The sequence below is a fragment of the Leptopilina heterotoma genome, unplaced genomic scaffold, assembly GCF_015476425.1.
Source record: "Leptopilina heterotoma isolate Lh14 unplaced genomic scaffold, ASM1547642v1 Lhet_114, whole genome shotgun sequence".
Classification (NCBI taxonomy): domain Eukaryota; kingdom Metazoa; phylum Arthropoda; class Insecta; order Hymenoptera; family Figitidae; genus Leptopilina; species Leptopilina heterotoma.
The window spans coordinates 3,898,803-3,925,808 of NW_025110833.1; the positions used below are offsets into that span (position 1 = coordinate 3,898,803).

Below are 27,006 nucleotides of genomic sequence, written 5' to 3' on the forward strand. Positions count from 1 at the left end.
GTACTTTTAAAAATAAATGAATTTTTGCAATCATTTCTCATTTGTAACTTCTTCAAACTTCAATTTTTTTAAAATGTTTTTAACCAAAATTCTTCTATGAATCCATTATTTTTAATTATTAATTAAATATATATTGACAAACTTAACTAATTTTAGAAGATTTTTAAATATTAAAATTTTTCAAAAATCTAGGTTCTTTAAAATTTTTAATTTAATTCATTTAGAATTGAAATTTTATAAAATTTCAAATTGAAAACGTTTGAAGTTCATTTATTTATGAAAATTGTAAACGCAACTCTTTTAAAATTCAATTAATTTTGAGATATTTAGGTAAAATTATTCAATAAATAATTTATTTATTTTATGATAGTTGTTCAAGATCAAAGTTATTTTAAAAGAAATGTTTGTCAGAAATTGAATTCACTCAATGATTATCTTTTATTCAAATAATTATTTTTATTTAGACAATGATTATTTTTCATTCAATCAATAATTATTTTTATTCAGTCAATAAATATTTTCATGAAATATTTGAATATTAATTAAATAATAAATTTCTGTCTATTTATAATTTGCTTTAATTGAAATTGTCGAGTGAAAAAGTGAAATACACGTTGAAAGTGAATATAGAGTATTTTTTTCGTTCTTTTTCTGATCTACATTCATTGATCGATACATCATTGGCAACATATATAGGGAGTTTCAGCAAGAAATTGTGTATATGCAGATGTAGTTAGTACGAAATAAATACAAAAACATCATTAGTTACAAGCTGTGGATATCGTGCATCCTTAAACGATAAACAATCATAGATCGTTGCTGAGGCGACCGGAGGGATTTATTTCGCAACCGTTGAGCTCGTTTAACTCAATCTGATTTAAGCTTGCTGAAATATAGAGCAAGACATTAGAGAGAGAGTGAATGTAAAAGTTGTACAACTTGCACTGAGAGACGATGTACATATGTACACACATGAATGATGAATATGCAACGACAGGTTACTTGTGGGCTAAAACTATATGTGTGTATGTTCTTTGAGATGAAATTAATCTCCGAGTAGACAGTTATATAGAAGTCACTATTATATCGTTGTGTCGTGACTTCGCTGAAAATTCAATCAGAAATCAACAATTCCGCTAATTTTGTTCAACAACATCATTTATGCTTCATTGTTCAATTTAATTAAATGGTAAATTTTCTGTTTATCATTTTTTTTCTCTCTCTTTTTCTTTCTCTTTCTCTTGATGATATCGTCGATAAATTATACTCTTAATTAATGGTTTGATTGTTTTTAACAATTATTGATAATCGAGTATTTAATATGTTTAACAGTACATGATCTGTTGGTACGACAGAGCTCCTAAGAAAATTTGCCAAACAGCAACTTTAAATTAGAATTTTTTTTTATATTCGGAAATAACAATCTGGAGACTATTTTCTTTTATTGCAAAAACAATTTTTTTTAACAAAATTATTATTTTGTTTTAGAAAAAGAAGAAAAATATTTGCACAATTCCTATTTTTAATCCTATTTTTGGAACAGGATTTTCCACAGGAATTAAGACATTCAAAAATTTCAAATTCAAACCATTTTTTTTTTAATTAAACAATTTATAATAATCAAAGATGACCGAGCGATAAAATCATTATTTTATATTGTAAGAATATTGTTACTGTAACTTTATCAAAATTATTTTCATAATTTTAATTCAATTATTATTTTCTAGAATTTTAAATTATTTTTTATGAAAATAATAATTGAATTCCTTAAAAAAATTTTTATTGTTTATGAAAATAATTCAATTTCTGTGAAATTTTTATTATTTATGAAAATAATTAAATGTTTGCATACAATTTTATTAAAAATTTTTTTTTAAATAATTGAATTCGTTTTGGGAAATTTTATTAAAATCTTAGATATTGAAAATCTAAAATCTTTAGCGCACGAATTGTTGCTACTTCATTATAATTTTCAATAAATTCAACATAAGTTTCATTGAATTCAACACAAGTGATACTTTTGGAACAAGAGACCAAAATGGAATTTCTAATCATTCACTGGAAAACAATTAATGAATAGAGATTTATGATAATGAACTGGGAATCTGTGTTAACCATACCCCTTCATCATCAGCATCATCACTATTATCTTGCGTGATTTTGATACCTATGAATCCATTTACATTGAATCGTTGAGGAAAATTTGAATAAAAATTACATAGTTACAAATTGAAAGAGTTACAAAGCACTTTGATAAAAGGTTAATGGAAATAATCGCCAAATGTAAAATAAAATTGAGAATGCGCTCAATATGAAAAGCGAGACGTCATCGTTTTCATGAAAGAGACCGCGTATATTGTCGTGATCATTCGATTACATCAAGAAATTCTTTTGAAAGATATTTTTAAACAAAAGAAAAAATGCCTGACATCGAAAAACTCTGCTCTTGATATATAATTACAGTTGGAGAAAGAAAAAATTTTAAAGTGAATGAAATAAATTTTTTTTCTTATACTTTTAATTGCGCTATTCTATTTTTAATTCTGTTTGCTACTGTAAATTATTTTTCTCTCGATTTTTCTACTATTAATCATTCTTCTAGTTTTAATTGTTTTTCTTCTAATTATTTTCCTACTTTCAATTATTTTCTACTTTTAATTATTTTTCTACTTTTGATTCCATTTTTCGGTTTTCAAGTCAATTTATTATTTGTAATAAATTTTTAACACTTGATGTACTACTTTTTTTGTATGATAATTGTTGACATGAGAAGAAACTTTTACGTGATGAAAAATTGATAGTGAAAAGTATTTCTCTTGCTGTCATAATATAATTGTTTCAAAAAAGGTCATTCAATCAGATTTTTTTAAAATGTTTTAATGTAGAAGACTCAAACATTATGTCCACTATCCGGAACAAGAACTGTGTTACGCGAGACTATTCATAACATTTATAAACGGATTGTCATGGCATTGTGATCGAATGACACAGCAAAGTACTTCACAGCATGCTCTTTGTTACCAATAAGGCAAACTTCGTATTCTGTGACGGGAGACAAAAATAGAGAGATGAACGGAGACAGAAATGCGTTACATTGAACAAAACACAAAAATAGACATGAACAATTAAATTAAAATAATTATTAATCAAAATTAAGGTAATTAATTTTAAGAAGAAACAAAAATAGAAATAAAAAACCGAATTTAAATTAAATTAGTTATTAGTTAAAATCAAACTAATTATTAATTAAAACCTGAATTAATTACTAATTGAAATTAAATTAATTACTAATTAAAATTATAATTAAAGTAATTATTAACTAAGATTAAAATTGAATAGAAAAAAAAGAAGTAGAAAAAGGATAAAAAACAATGTAGAAAAAATTTCCATACAACTATGACATTAATGAGTTAATTAAAACACTTTAACAACGTGAAATTATTATTTTCACTGTACAACCATAAATAATTTGATAAAAAGGAGCTCGTCACGAGAGGCTCGCGTGACTTCAGTTAGAGACCAACGGCTAACGATACTTCCTAAATTGACATAATTAAAGGCAATTAATTGAATTTCCACGAAAGGTAAATCAGTGATTTATACCGACAAAAGAAAAAAATTGTGCGAACAAACGAATTATTTTATTCATTTATTCAAACTACTACTAATTGAAGCTAACACTGATTCAAAATATTTTTTCATTGAAGTTATCACTAATTAAGAAGACTATTATTTATTTGAAGCTAACACTGAATTAAAATTATTAATTGAAGCCAAGTCCGATTCAAAATACTATTAATTCTAGCAACCAGTGAATCAGAAAACTATTAATTGAAGCAACAAGTGCATAAAAATACTATTAATTGAATTTAACACTAATTCAAAAAACTATTAATTAAAGTTGAAAATTGAATCAAAATACTATTAATTGAAGCTAACTTTGATTCAAAATACTATTGATAGAAGTCAACCCCGACTTAAAATACTATTAATTGAAGTTAACACTGAGTCGAGCCAGTCTGAATTTAAATTACAACTAATTAGAAGCCACCATTGATTCAAGTTCCAATTAACCAAAAATTCCAAGAGTCAAGTTACTAAAAAAATTAAAAGGGCTTAAAGTGTTTGTAAAAATACAAAAAAAAAAAATAATACTACATTCTAAGCTAAAATCAAAAACAAGGCGTCCTGCTCATCAAGATAAGGTTTTAACATAAAATTGCACAATGTGAGCAGAGGTGATCGCAATCTGGTCGCGTCTCCGTTGGTTCGTGCAAAAGGCGAAAGGACGACGGGTTATACCAATCAGAAAAGGCGAGGCTCACGATGAAGAAATTGAAATAAATTACGCATGGTGGTTTTATATGTTTGTATGTATATATATAGATATATAAAATATAAATACAACGCAGGGCACTCTAGATGCGCATGGAGTGGAAAATATACGATGTGTGTGTTGCTTCTTGGCATACGCTCTCTCCCTAGGCGGTGACCTATAGTATGGTAATTTGGCCGCGCGACCTCCACCTGACCTTTGATAATAACGCCATACTCGTGCGCGCACATGCAAGTGGAAAGGCGGCATGTCGCGAAGGTGGTACCGCGCGGGAGTGGCGACTGTGCCTCGAGAGCAGAGTCTCTCTCTCTCTTTCTCTCTTTCTCGTGCGGAGAGGCGATCGAGCGTACCTTTAACACTGCGCTCGCAGGTGAACGCGGAAATATTTTTTTTATTATGAAAGTACTGTAATTATTCTTCCTTTATTTCTGGAAATTTTTATTTTGATTTTGCTATTTTTTTATTTATTTTATGTATTTTTATTTATTTTTATTTCTGTTTTTTATTCATGTTTCAACATTTTTTAGTTAAAGTTTTTTGGCAAATAGCTTGACTCCCCCCCCCTCCCCGAAAAGCGTTACGTATTTTCTGAACGGCCCTTTAGCTAGCATAAATTTAATTACTTTGGTAACGGTTGGTATGGTAATGGTTACTATGGAGACGGTTGCCAAGGAAGCCGTTACTTAGCAACCGTTGCCTAGTCAGGTTTGCCACAGGTTAGGAAAAAGTCAGGAAAAGTAGAATTGGTCAGGGAAATCAGGGAAAAGTCAGGAATTTTTATTAAAAGTACTGGAAAAAATTAAATTTTTAGAATTCATAAGAAAATTCTGAATTTCTGTTATCTTTTTTGTTTGCCTCATAAACTATGAAACTATGACGAATTCTCATACTAAACCTTCAAAAAAATGTTCTATTTCAGATGAGAAAGAATATTTTCATATTATTTAATTACTTCAAAAGTTTAAATGCAATTATCTTGATAAATAACAAAATTCTTTACAGAAATTCAATTATTGTAAGGGATTTCGAAAAAATTCTTTGCAAAATTCAATTGTTTTCATAAATAACAATATTCATTACAAGAATTCGATTATTTTCGGAAGGAGAAAAATTCTTTGAAGAAGTTCAATTATTTAAAAAAATTTTAACGAATATCTCGTCAAGAATTCAATTATCTTTACAAATAGTAAAATCTTTCGACTAAACCTCAATTATTTTAAAAAATTTATATAAAATTCTTTGAAAAATTTCAATTCTCTTCAAAAGTTTTTCGCAATTCAATAATTTTTACTATTTTCATAAAATTCATCAAAAGATTTAATTATTGGAAACATTTTTTAATACAATTCTATTAAAACATTCAATTATTTTCATAAATAATAAAATTTAATTTAGGAAGTCAATTAATGTTAACGCAGAATTTCAAATATTTTAAATAAAATTTTAAATATATTTTTCGAAAAATGCAATTATTCTTAAAAATTTTATTAAAACTTGACGAAAGTATTCAATTCTAAGAAACATTTAATTATTTAATAAAAAAAAATTTATTACAATAATTCAAATATTTTCATAAATAACTTTTAATTCGTCGCAGGAAATCAATTATTTTCAAAAAATTTTAAGTAATTCTGCACAAGAATTCAATTATCTTGATAAACAAGAAAATTCTTCTCATGAAATCAATTATTTTAAGGAATTTTAATAAAATCCTTTTCCAAAACTCAATTATTTTGATAAATATCAAAATTCATCACAAGAATTCAATTTTTTTGAAAAGTAATAAAATATTTTGCAGAAATTAAATTATTTTCAACATTTTTTTCGAAATTCTCGTCAAGAATTAAATTATTTTTTAAGTAGATAGCGAAATTCTTCTCAAGAATTAAATTATTGTCAAAAATTTTAATAAAATTCTTGGCAACATTTCAATTATTTAAAGAAAATTTAATAAAACTCTTCACATGAATTCAATTATTTTCATAAAATATTATTTAAATTCTTTTTAGGAATTCAATTATTTTAAAAAATTGTAATAAAATTCTTTAATATAATAAATTTTACTAAAAATTTAATTAAATTCCTTAAAAGAAATTAAACATTTCCAAAAGTAGTTAATTTTTATTATTCTTCTTAAAAATTAAATTTTAAGAAACATTCAATTATTTATTGATTCTATTATTATTACATTCTATTATTATTCTTCGTAAAAATTAAATTTTAAGAAACATTCAATTATTTTGTAATTTATTTTTTTTTTTATTAAAATAATTGAATTTTCGTAGCATTTTTTTAATAAAAATTGATTTAAAAATGAATTTTTGTTAAAATTTTAGATAATAATTGAATATTATAAACATTACAGCATGAATTTTTTGAAATAATTGAATGTTGAAAAAGTTTCAAATCCAAATTTTTGAAAATGTGAAATTTTCATACTTTTAACTAACAATTCTGTAGAATTAATTTTTTTGAAAAAGTTTAATTGAATTTTTTAAAAACATTATTTGAAGTTTTTATTTTCTAATATATATTTAATTGAAGAATTTCTAAATAATCGAAATTTTCTAAAATTGAATTTTAAACAAATGAATTTGAAAATTCTCAAATGAATTTTTTCAAAAATTATTTAAAATATTTGATTTAAAGAAGAATTTTTGTTAAAAATTCTAGAAAATATTAATTGAATTTAAATGATGAAAATAATTTTGAAGAAGTTACATACAGTAACAATATTCTTATAATATAAAATAATTATTTTATTATTCGGTCATTTTTAATTATTATAAAACATGAAGACATCGAGTGCTCCGAGTCGAATACTCGGAGTGATCGATTTCTTTATGTTTTATAATTATATTCTTATAAATTGTTTAATTTCAAAAGGTTTGAATTTCAATTTTTTGAACATCTTAATGCTTATTATTATTATTATTATTGCTATTTGTGTTGCTATGAAACAGGCAATTTCGATGGATCGCAAATTTTCTTTGGAGGTGTATTGAATTTTTATAGATTATGACGTGACTGTTGTGTATTAATATTCCGTCTATTCAAGTTTTGAACTCTCTCGAGGCCAAAACCGCCTTCGACAATTGAAATCTTTACGCCTCGACCTAGTGCGGGAATGAATTGATTCAGTTACCCATGATAGCTCGGGGGCGCATTTTACAAACCACACACACACACACTTCTACTTGTATCTTCATTTCACGTTGCAAAATCCGTTTCTATTTCTTGAATACCATCTCTCGAGGATGAAATTTGATATTCTAAAAATACATCATTTTGTGGAATTATAATTGATATAATTTACGATCGACTCCTTGTGAATAATTTTTGTCATATTTTGAAATTTTCTCCTCTTCTTTATTGGCCTTTTTATTCCATCAAGTGGCCATCTCCGATTTTGAAATTTTAAAAAAGAATTAATACAGGACAGCAGAAAAAATGGGTTAGAAGCTGTTTTACAAAAGGGCTTAAAAGCTGTTTTACAAAAGGGCTTAAAAGCTGATCTACAATAAGAATTAAAAGCTGTTTTACAATACACTTTCAAAACTGTTTTACTATACAGATTAAAAGGTGTTTTGGAATGCGGATTAAAAGTTGTACAATAGGAATTAAAAGCTGTTTTACAATACACTTTGAAAACTGTTTTACGCTATGGATTAAAAGCTATTCTACAATGTAGTTTAAAATGTAAAATAAACAATTTTAGTGCAATTAGGAATCTATAATATAAATTGAAAACTAAAATATCGTCCAATTAATTTATCGAAAGTGACCTGTTTATGATAAGAACATGAGACACCGTGTGCGGTATTTTTTTTTATAGGAAAAAAGAGAGAAGAGAGGGAGAACACGGCCTTTAACTCAATCGGGACCATCTTTACTGGTCCAGTGGAATTCAGGACAAGGGATTCTTTTCCCTCTCTCTCTCTCTCTCTCTCTCTCACTCTGTTTTCGTAACAGACTACCGTGTCATGACTTTTCCCGGGGAGTCGCTTACATCTCCCGACCGCATACGTAGGTACGGTGGGCTGAACTCGGAATTCGGATTTATGCGTCGACGGGAGAAGCGACAATGCCGCGAGCGTGTAGGAAACACGTCGGATAAAGCGGGTAGCCCATTAATCAAGAGCGGTACAACGTATGTATGCCAGTGAGAGGGGGTGGTGGCGATACCAACATTACGACGCGCTGGGGACAACCATGAGTTTCGGTGCAGGTGGAAGGAGGAGGATTAACTGACACGTATTATATCGATCTCTCTCTCTCTCTATTCCTCTCTCGGTTTAGCCCTTTATTACTATCTCTGTCTCTCTCTATTTTGTTTCTCTCTATTTTACCTTCAGTCTCTCTCTCTGTTCTTTCTTCTTTTTCTCTGTGTTTCTTCTCTTTCTCTCTCTTTCTTTTTCTCCTTCACTCTCTCGTTTTTAGAGTGAGAGAGAAAAAAAAGATCTCTATTTCTCTCTCTTTCTCTATCGTTTTGAGAGTGAGTGAGGGAGAAAGAGATAAATGAGTGAAAGTAAGAGAGAAAAAAAAGATAGTGTGAAAAAGTGAGGGAGGAAAAAAGATATGAGAGAGAGAGAGAAGAGATAAAGTGCGAGAGAGAAAAAAGAGTGAGAGAGAGCGCGCACTATTGCACTCTTGGTTGCGCAACTCCTATAGAAGATGGAGTTGAGAGAAGAGGAGCGGCTTTGGAGAGGAGAAAACCGATGGATCGGCTCGCGTGCCGTAAATTTTGAGCTCGTGCGCGATGCTACGGCGTACGTGTGCCCCGAGTGTGCACGAAGTTATCGTTGCCCGGTTGATCTCTTATGTACATATAGAGATACACACCACCAACACCAACGGGAGTTTCTCAAATCCATATGCGCACCACAGTCTTTGTACCTTTATATAAATACACGATCAACGGATTTGATTCCTTCTTTTGCTGCGCCAACGGCCTTCGACATTTAGTCTCGAGCGAGTAGCGCGCACACCGTACATGAATGTCAAGAATATATCTATACAGATATACAAACAGCCTCGCTAGAAAACAGCTTCTTCGCTTTTTTCTTCTTCTTTCTAATCCGCCGTTGCATTGTCACGCCAGGTCGCGAGATCTGGAGAGGTAACTTTCAAAATTGGAACACATTCCTCCGAAGAATATATGCCTCGATTTTTTTTTTGCTAGAGAATTACGATTTCTACATCAACTAATTTTAGAGAGGAATTTTCGTTTCACAAAACAGACGATTTGAAGTAAATTAGAAATAAAATCTGTTTTTAGTGCGTATGGTTGTGTAGTACAGAGATTCATTGTAACGATCCACAGAGTGTGGGTGGACTTCACCTGTCTTTGACGTAACTCGTTCGCGAATAGTGATGCGCACCATACCACAACTTGAAGAGGAGAAATGTTTTTCCCTTTTCTTCCTCCCCCTTGTCTTACCATAATTGGCTTCATCTGGGAAACATAATCGGATCGTTACCTATTCGTTATCTTTGAGTCGTGATCGGCCTCGTGGTACGAATGGGACGCGTGTCCCTCACATAACGAAGCAAATCAGACAGAAGACAACCTTTGAGTCCCGGGACCTCGGCGGGGTTCGGTCCCTTGCGAGGTAAGAGACACACAACTTTAGTATTCCAACTGCGTCAAATGTTAACTCGTGCCACTAACTATGCGGCGCGCTCCTTGTGCGCCTTGTGCACATACGGTTAGGAGAGAGGCAATATTATGGAAATATACTAAGAGAGCAAACGGAGTAACGACCGATCTATTTGTATCGAGACTATTCCACCTGGGGTATAAGCGACTAATCAGTATCCGTATATATAGATATTGTTTCACGATACCGAATATGCGATCTTGTATTTTTTCAAGATTTTCTTAAAAATCTCGATAGAGTGATTTTACACGAACAAGAAATTTAAAGGAATTTAGAGGATTGTTAGGCTTGATTAATTTTTATTCAAAGTTTGCTAAAAATCATGTGGAAGAAATTTTTTCCCTACTCCAATTATTAAAAACCGGAAATAAATGGGAATGGGATTCTTCTAAAGAGATGAGCGGATACCAAACACGGTCTTGTATCTTGTACACAGAAAAAACGATAATTTAATTTTAAGAAGCTCCTACTTAAATAGGAGCCAAGAATATTCCTCACTTAAATTAAGTGGCCCCACTTAAATTACACAGGAAAAAAAAAGTCTGACTCCGTTTACACCTTAAATTCAGCCCATGTATTTCACATAAGTCTGTCCTTGTTTAATGGGGCTGACTCCGTTTACACCGTAAATTCAGCCTCGAAAACGGGCTAAAAGTAAAACTTTTTTTTTAGTGTGTAAGTAGGAAATATTCTTACAATAAAAATATCAATCTTATTGTAAGAATATTTCCTACTTAATTTAAGTGGGGCCACTTAATTTAAGTAGGGAATATTCTTGGCTCCTATTTAATTAGGAGATTCCTAAAATTAAATTATCGTTTTTTCTTGTGTACTTTTTCAAGATTTTCTCAAAAACCCCTAAAGAGGGTTTAGTCCACGACCAAGAAATTTAAAAGAATTGAGAGGATTCTTAGGCTTAATTAATTTTTATACAAAATTTGCTAAAAATCATTTGAAAGAAATTTTTCCCCTACTCCAATTGCAGAGTTGACACAAAAATTTAACTTTATTTTTCCCTGACTTTTCCCTGATTTCCAGACAGAACATTCACTTTTTCCCTGAGCCTAAAAAATATTTTGATTCACTCTAATAATTATTAGATACTCAAAAAAACGTTTTATTACATTTATTTACAAATTTCTTGAAAAGTAAAATTATTCAAAAACATCAATATAGATTTATTTAAAATAAATATTTAATCATAATTTTTTTTTCATTGGAATTAAGATGTTAAAAAATTTCAAATTCAAACATTTTCAAAATGAACAACTTATGACTGAGTGGCAAAATCATTATTTTATTATTATAAGAATATTGTTACTGTAATGACTTAAAAATTATTTTCTACAATTTTCAAATAAAATTCTTCTTTAAATCAATTACTTCAATTATTATTCAATTAAACTTTTTCAAAAAAAAAAAAAATTAATTCTAAAGAATTGTTAGTTAAAATTATGAAAAATTATAATTGAATTAATTACTTTTAATGAATTTAATTAAAATTTTATTGTAATTTATTATATTAAAGAATTTTATAACAATTTTGGAAAATAATTGAAAACTTTTTAAAGAATTGTATTAAAATTTTTTAAAATAATTAAATTCATGCGAAGAATTTTATTAAATTTTGTTTAAATAATTGAAATTTTGCCAAGAATTTTATTAAAATTTTTGAGAATTATCTTGATAAGAATTTCGCTATCTATTTACAAAGATAATTTAATTCTTGACGAGAATTTGTAAAAAATTTTTGAAAATAATTTAATTTTTGCAAAGTATTTTATTACTTTTCAAAAGAATTGAATTCTTGTGATGAATTTTGATATTTATCAAAATAATTGAATTTTGGAAAAGAATTTTATTAAAATTTCTTAGAATAATTGATTTTATGAAAAGAATTTTGTTGTTCATCAAGCTAATTGAATTCTTTTGCAGAATTACATAAAATTTTTTAAAAATAATTGATTTTCTGTGACGAATTAAATGTTATTGATGAAAATATTTGAATTATTGGAACGAATTTTATTGTTTTATTGCATAATTGAATGTTTCTTAAAATTGAATTCTTTTCTCAAGTTCTAATAAATTTTTTAAGAATAATTGCATTTTTCAAGGAGTTTATTTAAAATTGTATTAAAAATATTTGAAATTCTGCGTTGAAAATAATTGAATTACTAAATGAAATTTTATTATTTATGAAAATAATTAAATGTTTTCGTAGAAATTTATCAAAAATTTTTTTCAATAATTAAATCTTTTGATAAATTTTATGCAAATAGTAAATATTGAAAATTATTGAATTGCGAAAAACTTTTGAAAATAATTGAAATTTTGCAAAGATTTATATTTAAATTTTTGATAACAATTGAAGTTTTGGCGAAAAATTTTGCTTTTTGTAAAGATAATTGAATTCTTGACGTGATATTCGTTAACATTTTTAAAAATAATGAAATTTCTTTGAAGAATATTATTACTTTTAATAATAATTGAATTCTTGTGATGAAATTTACAAAGAATTTATTTAAATTCCTAAAAATAATTGAATTTCATTGAACAATTTTGTTATTTATCGAGATAATTGCGTTAAAATTTTTGAAATAATTAAATAATATTAAAAAAAAATTCATTCTTTTCGGAAATAGAAAAAATTTTTAAAGGTTTTGTATTAGAATTCGTGGTAGTTTCATAGTTTATGAGAAAAATAAAAATGATACCAAAAATTCAGAACTTTCTTATGAATTCTAAAAATTTAATTTTTTCCTGTACTTTTAATAAAAATCCCTGACTTTTCCCTGACCTGTGTCAACCCTGATTATACTTTACTAAAAGCTTAATATTTCAGTTTGGATAATCTAGACTGGATTGGAAAAACCTTCCTTCTCTGTCTAATAAAAGGGGAATATCTTTTTCAAAAGAGGCATAAAATGACTTTTGACGTAACCGGTAATTATTCTGTAAAAAGTTCAATGATCCCCGGCAATAAAATGTCCCACTTTTTTCTTCTTCGCCAAACCTATAGAGCTTGAGAAAATTAATTACGTTATACTGTGTTGACGTAACATTAAATAGCAGTTCCTTCTAGTTTTATGAATATCATCTTGTAACTGAGTTGCGTTCATCGCGATGGCAGGCCACACCTATGTACTTTTCCTTCTCCTTCTTCTTCTTTTTTTTCATTATTTTTCTCTCTTCTTTTTCCAAAGGCAAAAGCGTCGAGCTCAGATGAATAAACCTTCTGCCATAAATAACGCCATAAAATGCTATAAAATTCTACACCGTTAATCTCCGGGATATAACGTTTTCTCTGTTGTTGGCGAACGTTTGTTTCAAGACCACCATTTTCTCTTTTGTGATAACAGAAAAGAGAGGGAGATGATACAAACACGGTTTGCAAACACGGTTAGGCCCTATAAGAGAGCGCGTGAAACAAACCGTGAGTCAAGAGCTGGACATTAATCATTGTTGGGGGACAGGAGAGAGAGAATGGGCAAAGAAAAAAAAAGGTGAAAATGCGCCTGGACTACGCGCTATTTGTCACCGTTTTCTATCTATCTAGCACCCCTTGATCTTATCGTTTCTTGGTTTAGTGATGGTGGAGAGTAGAGGAGGAGGCATAAAAGAAAACTTTTGCCAAGTTCGCTATATAGTTTGCCACTTTGCCGCGGCGATATTATCGCGAACACTTTCGTTTATTTTCTCCTCCTATATGCGATTGTTGTCCACCCTTTTCTAGAATGCTATTCAGTAAACACTGGCACGCCAATGGATTTTGCCGACAAACGATAGTTTGCATTTGCATATGACGCATTGGAATTGTGCTCTCTTTAGTTATAATAATATGAGAATATCCGTTTTTTTCGCTGTTCAGCACATGAAAGTGGCGCAAGCTGAAACAATACTTGTTGTTGTTGTTGTTGTTTGTGTGAGTGGTAGGGAGACAGATGTATATTGTCGGCATTTCATTTGGTGTGAATATTATATGGTTTTACTATTCTCCTTTTCTAGAGAAGTTTACTGGTTGGTAAAATAATGCGTGATGGTTGTGGTGGAGGTGAGATGAAATGAATTGCGGACGTGAAATGGTGACCTATTTTGTAACTTTCTTCCTGATTGGAGGATGTTTGAGATTTTTTAGGTGTATTGGATATTTCTTTGTTTTTGGGTTTTTTTTGTTACTGGATTTTTTTTTGTTGCTGGTATTTTTTTGTTCAAGATATACATCTTTTTCTTTGTGCGGTATGATTTTCTTTGTATGGTATGATTTTCTTTGTGTATGGTATGATTTTCTTTGTATGGTATTTTTTCGTTATTGCTGGTATTTTTTTGTTCAAGATGTACATCTTGAACAAAAAAATACACAAATAAAAAAATTAATTATAATAATATAATTAATTATTAATTAATAATTTGTTCAAGATGTACATCTTGAAAATTAATTAATTAATTATTAATTAATAATTTGCTCAAGATGTACATCTTGAACAAAAAAATACCAGCAATAACGAAAAAATACCATACAAAGAAAATTTTTCTAGAAGGTAATCATGGAGACAGGCCATAATACGCCTTGAGTAATGCGAATGACAGTGTAGTTTTCATTTTTAAATTTGTTTCTTAATACGAATTGCGAAGAATGTATTTTTTTCTTTAATGCATTATCTTATACTTATTTATTTTCTATGAAATTCCAGTAGTAAAAATTTATTTATTGAGATACACTAACATGGGTCTTAATTGTAGAGTATAATTTTAATTTTATATTTCAATTGTCTTTCTGAATGTATTTTTTCTTTTGATAAATATAATTAATACTAGCTAAAATAGTAAACGCTAAAATAGCGTGTGCTTTCTTTTTCTATGGTACATAAACATACTTAAAAACATTTTTCATTTTCATATTAAATTATATTTTGAAAATAAAAGTAAAAATTATTGTAAGCAAAAAAAAAGGTTAAATGCATAAATATGAGAAATCTTCTCCAAAATTCAATTATTTTTAAAATTTTTAATAAAATTCTTGGCAAAATTCTATTTTTTAAAAAAATTTTGGCAAAATTTCAATTATTTTCAAAAATTTTCCTCAATTGAAAATGAATTCTATTATTTACAATTTTTTTTATAAATTTCTTCCCAATAATTTAAATATTTTCAATAAATAATCAAATTTTTTACAGGGATTGAATTATTTTCATAAATAATAAAATTCTTTTTAGGAATTCAATTATTTTTCATAAATCAAACTCATCGCAGACTTTCAATTATTTTTAATACAATTTTAATCGAATTACTTGAAAAATGTAATTGTTTTTAACAATTTTATTAAAAATCGTCAAAAGAAATCAATTATTTAAAAATGTTTTGTAATAAAATTTTTTATGGGAATTTAATTTTTGAGAAACATTTAATTATTCAATAAATTATTTATTTTTACATTTAAATAAATTAATTCTCGTAGAATTTTCTAATAAAAAATGATTTAAAAATTAATTTCAGTTAAAACTTTAGATTTGAATATTTATCATTCAAATTATTTAAATATTTAAATAATTTTTTGAATATTAAAAGCATTATAGCATGAATTTTAAGAAATTATTGAATTTTGAAAAGGTTTCAAATTAAATTCTTTGAAAATCTTAATTTTTTATACTTATAATCAACAATTCTGTAGAATTAATTATTTTGAAACAGTTTAATTGAATTTTTTTCTGAAATTATTTGAAGTGTTTATTTTTTAATAATACGTATTCAAATTTCAATTGAAGAATTTCTGAATAATTAAAATTTCGTAAAATTCAATTGTAAACAAATAGATTTGAAAATTCTCAAAGAACTTATTCAAAAATTATAAAAGATAATTAATTTAAAGAAAAATTAGAACAAATTAAAAATTAAAAATTCTGGAAAATAATAATTGAATTAAAATGATGAAAATAATTTTTTAAAAATTACAGTAAAAATATTCCTATTGTATAAAATAATGATCTTATGACTCGGTTATCTTTAATTTATTATAAAAAATGAAGAAACCGATGAGTCCGAGTCTTCGACTCGGAGTAATCAATTTCTTCATGTTTTATAATAAATATTCTTATGAGTTGTTAAATTTCAAAAAGGTTTGAATTTGAAATTTTTGAAAATCTTGATTCCTGTGGAAAAATAATAATGATTAAATATTTATTAAAAAAAAAGTTGTTGATGTTTTTGAATAATTTTACAATAATTTTTAACAAATAGAAATTTTGTTAATATTTTTCCAAAATAAATTAAAAATTTAAACAAAATTTGAATTGTAACATTTTTTTACTTAAAACTTGTAATTTTTTTATGAATTGTAATTGAGAAGCAGAAAATATCAAACAATTAAGTTTTTCATATTAAAAAAAGAAAAATATTTTGCAGGATTTACATTTGTTAATTACCTAAAACGTTTGTTACAAAATGCTAATTTTTTAAGAAACGAATAAATAATAAGTATTAACATAATTTTTTTAGATAAATAAAAATATTTTTGAATTACTTAAAAAATAAAGATAATTATTAATAATAAGATAACAGAATGGATAGAATACGACGATTATTATAGTTAATTAATAATTAATTGTGGCTGATGGTTTGAAGTATGTTTTGTCTAATAAAATTTTTTTTTTTATGTTACAGCAGGTGAGTTCAATCGTACATAAGACAATTTCATCTATTCTGTAAGTACTGACGAGATTTTTTATCATTAAATTATTGAGAGTGAGTAGGTATAACATCTGCATATTGCAGTATTCTCTGAAAGTGAAAAAGTATCTTTTTCATCTCACTCTATACTCTATATTGTGAATTTAAAATTTATATAGAGAATATTTATTTCTATAGTGAAATATCACTGAAGAAAATTGAGAGAGCCTTCCCTAATACAAAATACACATATTTTTCCTGTATAGCAGTAATATAGAAAAAGACTTTGAAAAAAAGCGAATCGTTCCTACATATTAAAGTAGAAAAAGTTGATTTGCGCGAGACGTCCCAACACCCGGAAACAATTTACCCACTGTGGTGCAAATAGTTTATAGATTGTAATGTTCCTACGGGACTTAAAGAGTCATAATGTCCATCCTCATCTCTGTATCAAACAAATAATCTGTCGATTTTCTCTCTATATCTTGTGATTATTTCAATATCTACTGACACACGAAGAGACCCCATCATCGATTTATCAAACACTCTCTTCACCTCAAATGCATTTTGTATTTGAGGAGGAGAAAAAAAATATTTCCCAAAGATGTAAATTACATTCTTCTGAAAGGTCTCTCAAAAGATGTTTTTAATACACGATTTACTTGTTTTATTTTTTGTACTGCCTTATTAATTATTATTTCAAGTTTTTCCTAGTTGACACACGAGTCTTAAATAGTTAACAATTTATTTAATTTATCAACTGAAAGAAAATAAAAAAACCAAAAGAAAAAATTTAGGACTTTAGGTCTTAAATTTTTTCTTTTAGTCGATAAATTAAAATCCGATAAATTGTGAATTTTATAATATTTTTTTTTGAAAATTAGTATCATGATAAATAAGTTAGCAACATTTATAATCATTTTCCAAGTATATTAGCCTCAATAGCACGGTTAGAAAAAAGAAATAAATAAATTTATTAACGCCCTGTGTTTATTTAGACGCGAAGGGGAAAAAATTACCATTTTCGCTACCTGACAAGTAGACGACGCAGAGTAAGAAAATTTGATTAATAACGGAATAATAATACACTCCCAGCATTTGTGAATTTTTTATTCTCAACTATATACAATGTGCCTCAACAATAATCACGGTAAAACCCATTCTCCCTGATGCATAGACGACCTTTCTAGTCGCCATTATTTGCCGCGTGTACATTAAACTTTATATAACTTTACACAAATTGCTTTTCACTTAAATCTAAAGCACCTTCAATTAGGGTCAAAAATATTTTGCAATAAATTTTCCTACAAGTTACTTTTTTTTAAAAATAATTTCGAGTGACTTCTAGAAATGTAAACAGGAATTTTTTTATTAAAATTTACAATGAATAGTATTTAGAATACGCTCTAAAATTTAAAAAAAATATTTTTTTCTAAATTCGTATTTAATATTATTTATAAATTTTATATAAGCTATGATCCGATTAGGTACGGTTGTTATTTTGAGGGAATTCGTCACGCACTCGTGGCATCGTAAAAACGTTCACTAAGTGCCTCATTAGTGTTGTAATTAATTCAGTTATAATGACAGCAAAACCGAAAATATTTGCTGATGGCAATTACGTGTTCCTTCAATTGGACATTACACGTTTTGCAAATAGATACTTGTAGAGAGTTTTGAAATTTCTTCATCATATAATTCTAGTTCTTTTGATAGTTATTCGAGAAGTTTATAGATTCTGGTTATTCGCAAAGTACACATTCGATGGAGTATAGGAAAGTTGAATATAATTATATGTATAGATATAAAGTTATTATAGAGATATTCCTCGGCCAATGTCGAGATGTAATCGATTTCTCCTATAAGTATATTCATGATGAAGATTGGTTCATAAAAACAAATCTTACTTTTCTCCCATTTTTGACGAATACTATTTATAGTAGAATTCTACTTAACTTATTATTTTTTTTTCTACTTTTGACTAAAACAGGGCTCGAACTAGGTTTTTTGAAAAAACTAAAAAGGTTCGTTCGTAAATTGTACGATATAATTTGGAGAATTTTAGAAAAATTACAAATGATTGTATAAATTCAATTATTTTCAAAAGTAATAAAATTCTTCGCAAAAATTCAATTATGTTAAAAAATTTTAAAAAATTCTCGTCAAAATTTAAATTATTTTTATAAATAATAAAATTCTTCTTCGGAATTCCATTATTTTCAAAAATTTTCCTCAATTCAATGATTTTTACCCAATGGGAAAAAAACCATTGGCGCATTAATGGCCCAATAATGGGAGCCACCATTCCATTATTGTCCCATTATTGGCACCCAATAATGGACCACTAATGGTAAAATCGTGGGATGTCCACGCCGATGCCAATAATTGGCAAACCATTATTGGCACATTATTGGCTGCCATTAAAAAACCAATAATAAAAAAATTTTTTTTATTAAATTTTATTAAATAATAAATTTATTTATTTAATAATTACTTTATTTATTATTATTATTATTATTTATTATTATTAAAAATAATTATTTTTTTAATTAATTATGTTATAGAAATGGTTATTATTTTCTATCACATCGAAATGTGAATAACCCATTCGTTCAGAGTCTAAAAATTATTTACCTCACATCCATCAGTGCAAAAATAGGAGAGGACGGGCAGAATAAAATTCTACAAATATTCGTGAGAATGCTGCCTCCTTATATACTTTTCAAGTTTCATGTTAGTTGCGAGAGAGTTTGAAACAACACCTCCTACGGAGCGTTGAGCGAACTACATACAATTACTTACCGACGCTGCAGAAATTATCATGTAGTAAGTATGTAGTTCGCTCAACGCTCCGTAGGAGGTGTTGTTTCAAACTCTCTCGCAACTAACATGAAACTTGAATAGTATATAAAGAGGCAGCATTCTCACGAATATTTGTAGAATTTTATTCTGCCCGTCCTCTCCTATTTTTGCACTGATGGATGTGAGGTAAATAATTTTTAGACTCTGAACGAATGGGTTATTCACATTTCGATGTGATAGAAAATAATACCCATTTCTATAAAATAATTAATTAAAAAAATTAATATTTTTAATAATAATAAATAATAATAAATAAAATAATTATTAATTAAATAAATAAATTTATTATTTAATAAAATTTAATAAAAAAATTTTTTTTTTATTATTGGTTTTTTAATGGCAGCCAATAATGTGCCAATAATGGTTTGCCAATTATTGGCATCGGCGTGGACATCCCACGATTTTACCATTAGTGGTCCATTATTGGGTGCCAATAATAAACCTAGAGAAAACCAATGGCTTCCAATATTGGGCCATTAATGCACCAATGGTAGACTAATGGCCATTTCCCATTGGGTAATATTTGCTATTTTAATAAAATTTTCTAAAAGAATTCAATTATTTAAAAATTTTTAATAAAATTCAACGCAAACATTTAAATTACAAAAAACATAAACATTTAAACATTTAAATTATTTTCATAAAATAATAAAAATTTCACAGGGATTTAATTATTTACAAATCTTTTACAAATTTCTTCTAAATAATTCAATTATTTTCATAAATAATAATATTTTTACAGGGATTCAATTATTTTCGTAAATAAAATTCTTTTTAGGAATTCAATCATTTTTATAAATAATAAAACTCAATGCCGAATTTTAAATTACAATTTTAATTGAATTCCTTGAAAAATGTAATTATTATTATAACTTTTATTAAAATTCGTCGAAAGAATTCAATTATTTAAAAATTTGTTGACAAAATTCTTTATTAGAATTCAATTATTCAAGAAATTTTTTTTTTTATTTAAATAATTGAATTAAAAATAAATTTCACTTCAAATTTTAGATAAAAATTGAATATTAAAAGCATTATAGTGTGAATTTTTAGAAAAAATTGAATTTTGAAAAGGTTTCATATTAAAATCTTTAAAAATTTTAATTTCTCATACTTTTTACTAAAAATTCTGTAGAAGAATGGAATTTTTTTGGAAAAGTTTGTTTCATTTTTACTTGAAATTATTTTTCTAAAAGTTTTATTTTCTAATATATTTAATTGAAGAATTTTCGAATAATTGAAAGTAAAATTGAATTGTAAACAAATGATTTGGAAAATTCTCAAAGAAATTTTTCAAAAATTATTAAAAATAATGGATTTATAGAAGAATCTTAGTTAAAAAGACTTAAGAGAAAATTAATTAATATTAATTATAATTAATTAATTAATTTTGGAGAAATTACAAAGTATTGCAGAAATTCAATTATTTTCAAAAGTAAAAAAATTCTTCGCAGAAATTCAATTATTTCCCTTTTTTTTTTAAATTGTTGTCAAAATTCCAATTATCTTTAGAAATATTAAAATTCTTCTCCAAAAATTCAATTATTATCCAAAATTTTAATAAAATTTTTGGCAAAATTTCAATTTTTTTTTAAAACTTACCTCAATTTAATGATTTTTAATATTTACTATTTTAATAAAATGTTCCAAAAGAATTCAATTATTTAAAATCTTTTAAAAAAATTCTACGCAAACATTTAATTATTTTCATAAAATAATAAAAATTTCACAGGATTTAAATTATTTACAAATTTTTTATAAATTTCTTTGCAATAATTCAATTATTTTCGTAAATAATAAAATTTTTTTTTCGGAATTTTTAGAAATAATTGAATTTTGAAATTAATTTTTTTGAAAAAGTTTAATTGAATTTTTTTCTACATTATTTGAAGTTTTTATTTTCTAATATATATTTAATTGGAGAATTTACGAATAATTGAAATTTCGTAAAATTGAATATTGTAAAAAATTGAATTTGAGAATTGTCAAAGAACTTTTTTGAAAATTATTAAAAATAATTGATTTAGAAGAATTTTAGTTACAAATTCTTGGAAATAATAATTGAATTGAAATGATGAAAATAATTTTCAAGGAGTACGATATTTTTATAATGTAAAATAATGATTTTATCACTGGGCCATTTTTAATTATTATAAAACCGGAAGAAAATGATCGATATCTTTATGTTTTATAGTTATAAAAAAATTTAATTTATAGTTTTAAGTAAAATGTTTCTTATTTGACTCGAAGCCTTTATATTTTTGTTATATTTTTGTTTTAGCCCTGCTAAAATTATTTTTGACCGAATTTTAAATTTGAAAGTATGATTTTAATTCAAAATCATACTTTTAAGTTTTAAGATGTAAACGATTTCAGATTTTCTTTTTCTCTGATACTAAGACAACATGGTTCCTTTTTTCTAGTTTTAGTTTTTTTTAGTTTGTTTTGTTTTGTTTATTTGATTTGTTTGATTTTTGCTTTTTTATTTTGTTGCATGTTTTCTTCCTTTACTATTTTTCCGCTTGTCTCGTAGTCTAGTTTGCATTAGATATTTTTTCTTAGGCTATAGGCAAAAAATGTCGATCGACTGAAATTGTAATTACAGCGGCAACAGAAGGGCGTGAGAGAGTGATTATTGCTCACGTACTGACGACGCTTCTATGGTTGTTGTTGTTGTTGTTGCTGATGCTGTTTCTCTCTCAGGATGGTGTAGAACAACATGAGAAATATTATGCATTCAAGACACGGGGACATAGCTGGCTATTTCTTGTCCGATCTTTCCATAAGTCATGCCTAGGTGTTCGCCAAGTAATGACCCACGCAGCTTCTTGTCTTACTCCTCCCCATAAGCACCTGTGGTGTGACGACATGGAGTTGTTTTCAGAACAGCGTATATTTGTATCCACACTTTATAGCGAGGGTTTCTATTTTTTCGATTAGGTATTTTTAATTTTTATCTTGATTATGTATTCTTTTTTGATTTTCCCTCCACTACGATTTTTATTCTTCCTTGATTTTTTATCTTCACCAATTTTAATTCTTCTTTGATTTTTTATCTTCCTCGATTTTTAATTTTTATTCTTCTCTGTTTATTATTCTTTTCTGATTTTTATTCTTTTTTAATTTATCTTCTTCTGTTATTTCTATTTCGCTTTTTATTCTTCTTCGATTTCTATTCTTCATCGTTCTTTATCCTTCTTTGACTTTTATTCTTTTTTGTTTTTATTCTTCTTTAATTTGTACTCTTCTTCGAATTTCAATTTTCCTTGTTATTTATTTTTCGATTTTTATTTTTCTTCGTCTTTTACTCTTCTTCCATTCGAAACAATAGAAAATTAACTACTACTTATGCTTTAAACAATAAAAAAGAGCTAATAGATGTTTTAAAGAATAGAAAAAGTCTAATAGTTACTGCAAAGAATAAAAATAAAGCAAATAATTGATCTAAATGATAATTTAACTAATAATTGTTCCAAACAATGAAAGTGGATCTTATTTTTTTCAAATAGTAAAAAAGGTATCAATAGTAAAAATAGTAAAACCGTTTCTAATTCAAACTTAAAATCCCAGAATATATTTGCCATTTGCATGAAAGGGTTTCTTCTCTCTGTCTTTCATCTCATCGTTATAATATGAACGCTCAAAAAGGAGTGTTCGAATTGAGCCGCAAATCACCTGGGTGGAGACTGTATACTTTATTATTCGCATCTCTGTTCATGATATCTCTCTCTCTCTCTCTCTCTCTCACTACTTCGAGTGTTATTTTAATCGAAAAGATCTGTATACGATTCTTTTTTTAATTTTTTTTTTTGCATCAAAAATTTTTTTCTTCTTAATTTTTTTTTCGTTTGATTCTACATTTCTACACTGACATTCATAATGGCTTGATGATTTATGCGATAGTAGCACATTAAAGGTCGGACTGCTCTTCGGCAGATTCGCAAAAGAAGATGAAATAAACATATATATACACATCACACGTTAAAATTGTGAACACATATCGATTTGACAGTGTTGTGTTGCGCACAGAGATCTATGAATGATTTAAATAACGAAGTTATATATATATGTACTTCTCTCAGAGCGTTGATTAATGATCATGATTAAGATGAACTAAAACTTAATCGACTGTCACGGTTTGCGTGAATTGCGTCTATAATTAAGGATTACCGTTCACATCATTGCGTAGATATATATTTATGTATATATAGGTGTATATGTGTATTTATATATTGTGAGCCATCGGCAATGTAGAAAAAAGTTTTTTGCATAGTTGCAAATTAACACTCTTCGACTATATGGGAGAAAAGAAAGGGGTGGGGGGAATAAAAATTCATGATTTATGGCAATGATGACTATACACAAGTTCCTTATGGTGCGTATAAATATGTCGCCAAGAAAACAAACTGGTGGTGTAGAATTGCGCGCGCTGATCAGATACATCAGCTATTTATTTTATTTATTTATCCGTGTGTTTATCGTTTTTTTGGGGTAATTTAGTTCCTTAGATCCTTTGTTGTTCAGTTCTTTTCTTCCTTTATATTTTTATTCTTCAGTTTTATAGATATTTTTGTAAGAATGTAATGTAAACGATTTTAATCAAAACAGAGTAAAAACAAAATTTTCCTCGCCCTCGTACTGCTTAAAATTTTGTTTATCCCAATGGGAAATGCCATTGTAGTGCCGATGTTCACCACTGGCTTAGTACTCAGACGATTGTTCGGCGTAGTCTAGCCGAGCCTCGACAATTAGTGCTGGCGCAGTACAGAATTTTTGTTTCGCCAAAGCTTGGACAAGCCACGGCGGCAAGTGCTGGCTGAGTATAGAAAAATTGTTCACAACGCTCTTTGCCAACATTGCTTTTTTGACATAAACTTGAAAAAAATTATAAAAAAAGTTTATAAATGTTTATAAATATAAATTTATTGAAAAAAATTAATATTTTACTTTTCAGTTGTTCATTTTTTATTCTTATTAAATTTAATAATAACAATTTAACACAATTGTCTAACTTTGTAAATAATAAATTATTTAAACAAATTAAAATTATAAACAAAATTTAAACTTTAATCTCAATAATAATTTGGTTCCTATTAAAATACTATTATACTTCTTACTATGAATAAAGTAATTTAATTTAATTATTAAAAATTTAGTTTAATTTATTTTATTTCAATTTATTATTTCTAACGTATCCCTATTTTTTCTCATCTTTGACTCAATAATTGTATGTCTGAATGATACTGAGATATCAATACTTTACTGTACACATGTGTCGTTAGCATAGTGGTTAGAGCGTTAGTCTGTTAGTCCGTAGGTCGTAGGTTCGATTCCCCTCGTCAGCAATTTTGTTTATTTTCATAGGTTTGCGATATTTCTAGATTCCAATCGTTAGGTACTAAAATATGAAAATCTAATGCACACTTACTGTAATTGTTTATTATTTAATTTTTAAATGTTATAAACAATTTTTTTCTACTTCATTTACTATATCCATTGTTAGTCTCCATCTTTAATACAATTTCTTTAGGAAGAGAAATATTTTATAAATAATAACTATTTATTAATATTATTTACCATTTTGTTGTTAAATTATTTATAATTATGAATTTACGACTAATTAATAACAATACGGCATTTATTGCGACAATATTCTCAGCCAGCACTGGTCCAGTGCTGCGCCAGCGCTGTCTGGCAGCACTGACAGACAGTACTTCGGCAGCGCCAGACGGCGTTATCATCCCAGTGCCATGCCAGTGCTGGCTCTCAGCCTTGCCGCCAGTGCTGCCAGTGCTGGCGCAGTACTACGCCAGTTGTAAATTTCCCATTGGGTATCCACATTTTTGCACACATTTTAACACACACGCAGACACATAGACACACATCTATATATGTACATTTTGTCAATGTATAACGTTTCGTGTATATACGCGACGCGATCACTATTCGTGCATTTTATAAGCATCGCGAAAGTTTCACCGCAACTGCGTTCGAAGTTAACCCTATGACCGCCGATGGCAACTAGATAAAACTTCTTTTTCAACGACAAAAGTTGAGGGAGGCATGCAAACGATGCACTTTACATCCTTCTTCGGGTTCGTAACTAGGAAGCTTCTCTACGCGCTATTCCGTTAGTTGCTCGTGACTTGAGAGACTATATTGGAATTCGCGTGATATCGATCGCAAAAAAAATCAAACGTTTTGTGCGTCAAGAATCTTCCCCCTTTCCAACCCCTCTCTCTCTCTCTCTCTCTTTCTCGCGAAGATCTTATCTTTCAAAGACCCCATAAAAGAGACATTTATTTGTTTTCAGTAACCATAGTAAATTCCGCACTACTTGAAAAAAAAGAAGAAAAAAAAGCAAAAAGGTTGCGTATATTCTCTGTAGCCAATTTGCTCTCAACTGATTTTTTTTCAGTGGCAAGTTCACTATAGAGGAGGTTCACTGTACAATTAGGGAAATTAGAAATTTTGTACGAGTGGAAAATGTAGAAAATAGGAGATAATAATTGATTCGATTAACAACAACTATTTGATTAACTTTTATTGTTTAGAACAAACCTAAGCTCCTTTTTTATTACACGAAGAGAGAATATATATTAAATTTTGTAAAAATATTTTCAAATTGGGGAAAAAGTGCGACAAAGCGAAATTTTGATATAAAAAATACTAAACTTTAAAAAAAGTTTTGTGAAATTTATTAAAGTTATATTAAAATTTAATTAATATTCTTGATATTTGATATAATTATACTAAATTTCACATAAGTTTTTTTAAAGTTTAGTATTTTTTATATCAAAATTTCGCTTTGTCGCACTTTTTCCCCAATTTGAAAATATTTTTACAAAATTTAATATATATTCTCTCTTCGTGTATTTGGAATTATTAGGTCTTTCTATAACGCTTGGAATAATTATTAATTTATTTATCATTGTTTGGAACAACTTTTTGTTTACTTACTATTGGTTATAACAACTATCAGTACTATCTCTATTATTTGGAACAACTATTGACTCCATTTTTATTGTTTGATCAAACTATTAGTTCTATCTTTATTGTATGGAAAACTACTAGTTTAATTTTTATTGTTTGGAACAAATATAAGTTCAATGTTTGTTTTTGGAACAACTATTAGTTTAATTTATGTGATATTATTTGAAACAACTATAGTGAATTTAAATCAATTATTTTACAAAATTTTAATCAAATTCTTGTCAAAATTTCAATTATTTTCAAAAGTTTTCTAAAAATTCAATGATTTTCAATATCTACTATTTCAATAAAATTTTCCAAAAGAATTCCATTATTAAAAAAAGATTTGAATAAATTTCTACGCAAACATTCAATTATTTTCAAAAATAATAAAAATTTTACAGGAATTCAATTATTTACAAATTTTTTTTATACATTTCTTTGTAATAATTCAATTATTTTCATAAATAATAAAATTTTAACAGGTATTTAATTATTTTTATAAATAATAAA

At 27.1% G+C, this 27,006-nt stretch overlaps 1 protein-coding gene across 5 annotated transcripts in view; it reads left to right on the forward strand.

Moving 5' to 3' along the window:
* LOC122506950 (Krueppel-like factor 3) overlaps nucleotides 1–27,006 on the forward strand; it is a 461,038-nt gene that overhangs the window by 233,176 nt on the left and 200,856 nt on the right. The window contains exon 2 of one of the 5 annotated variants that reach the window (XM_043619400.1): nucleotides 16,654–16,656. The exons of the other annotated variants lie outside the window; for them this stretch is intronic. Coding sequence (XP_043475335.1) covers nucleotides 16,654–16,656 — 3 coding nt within the window. The remainder of the gene's footprint in view (nucleotides 1–16,653; nucleotides 16,657–27,006) is intronic. 5 annotated transcript variants of the gene reach the window in all.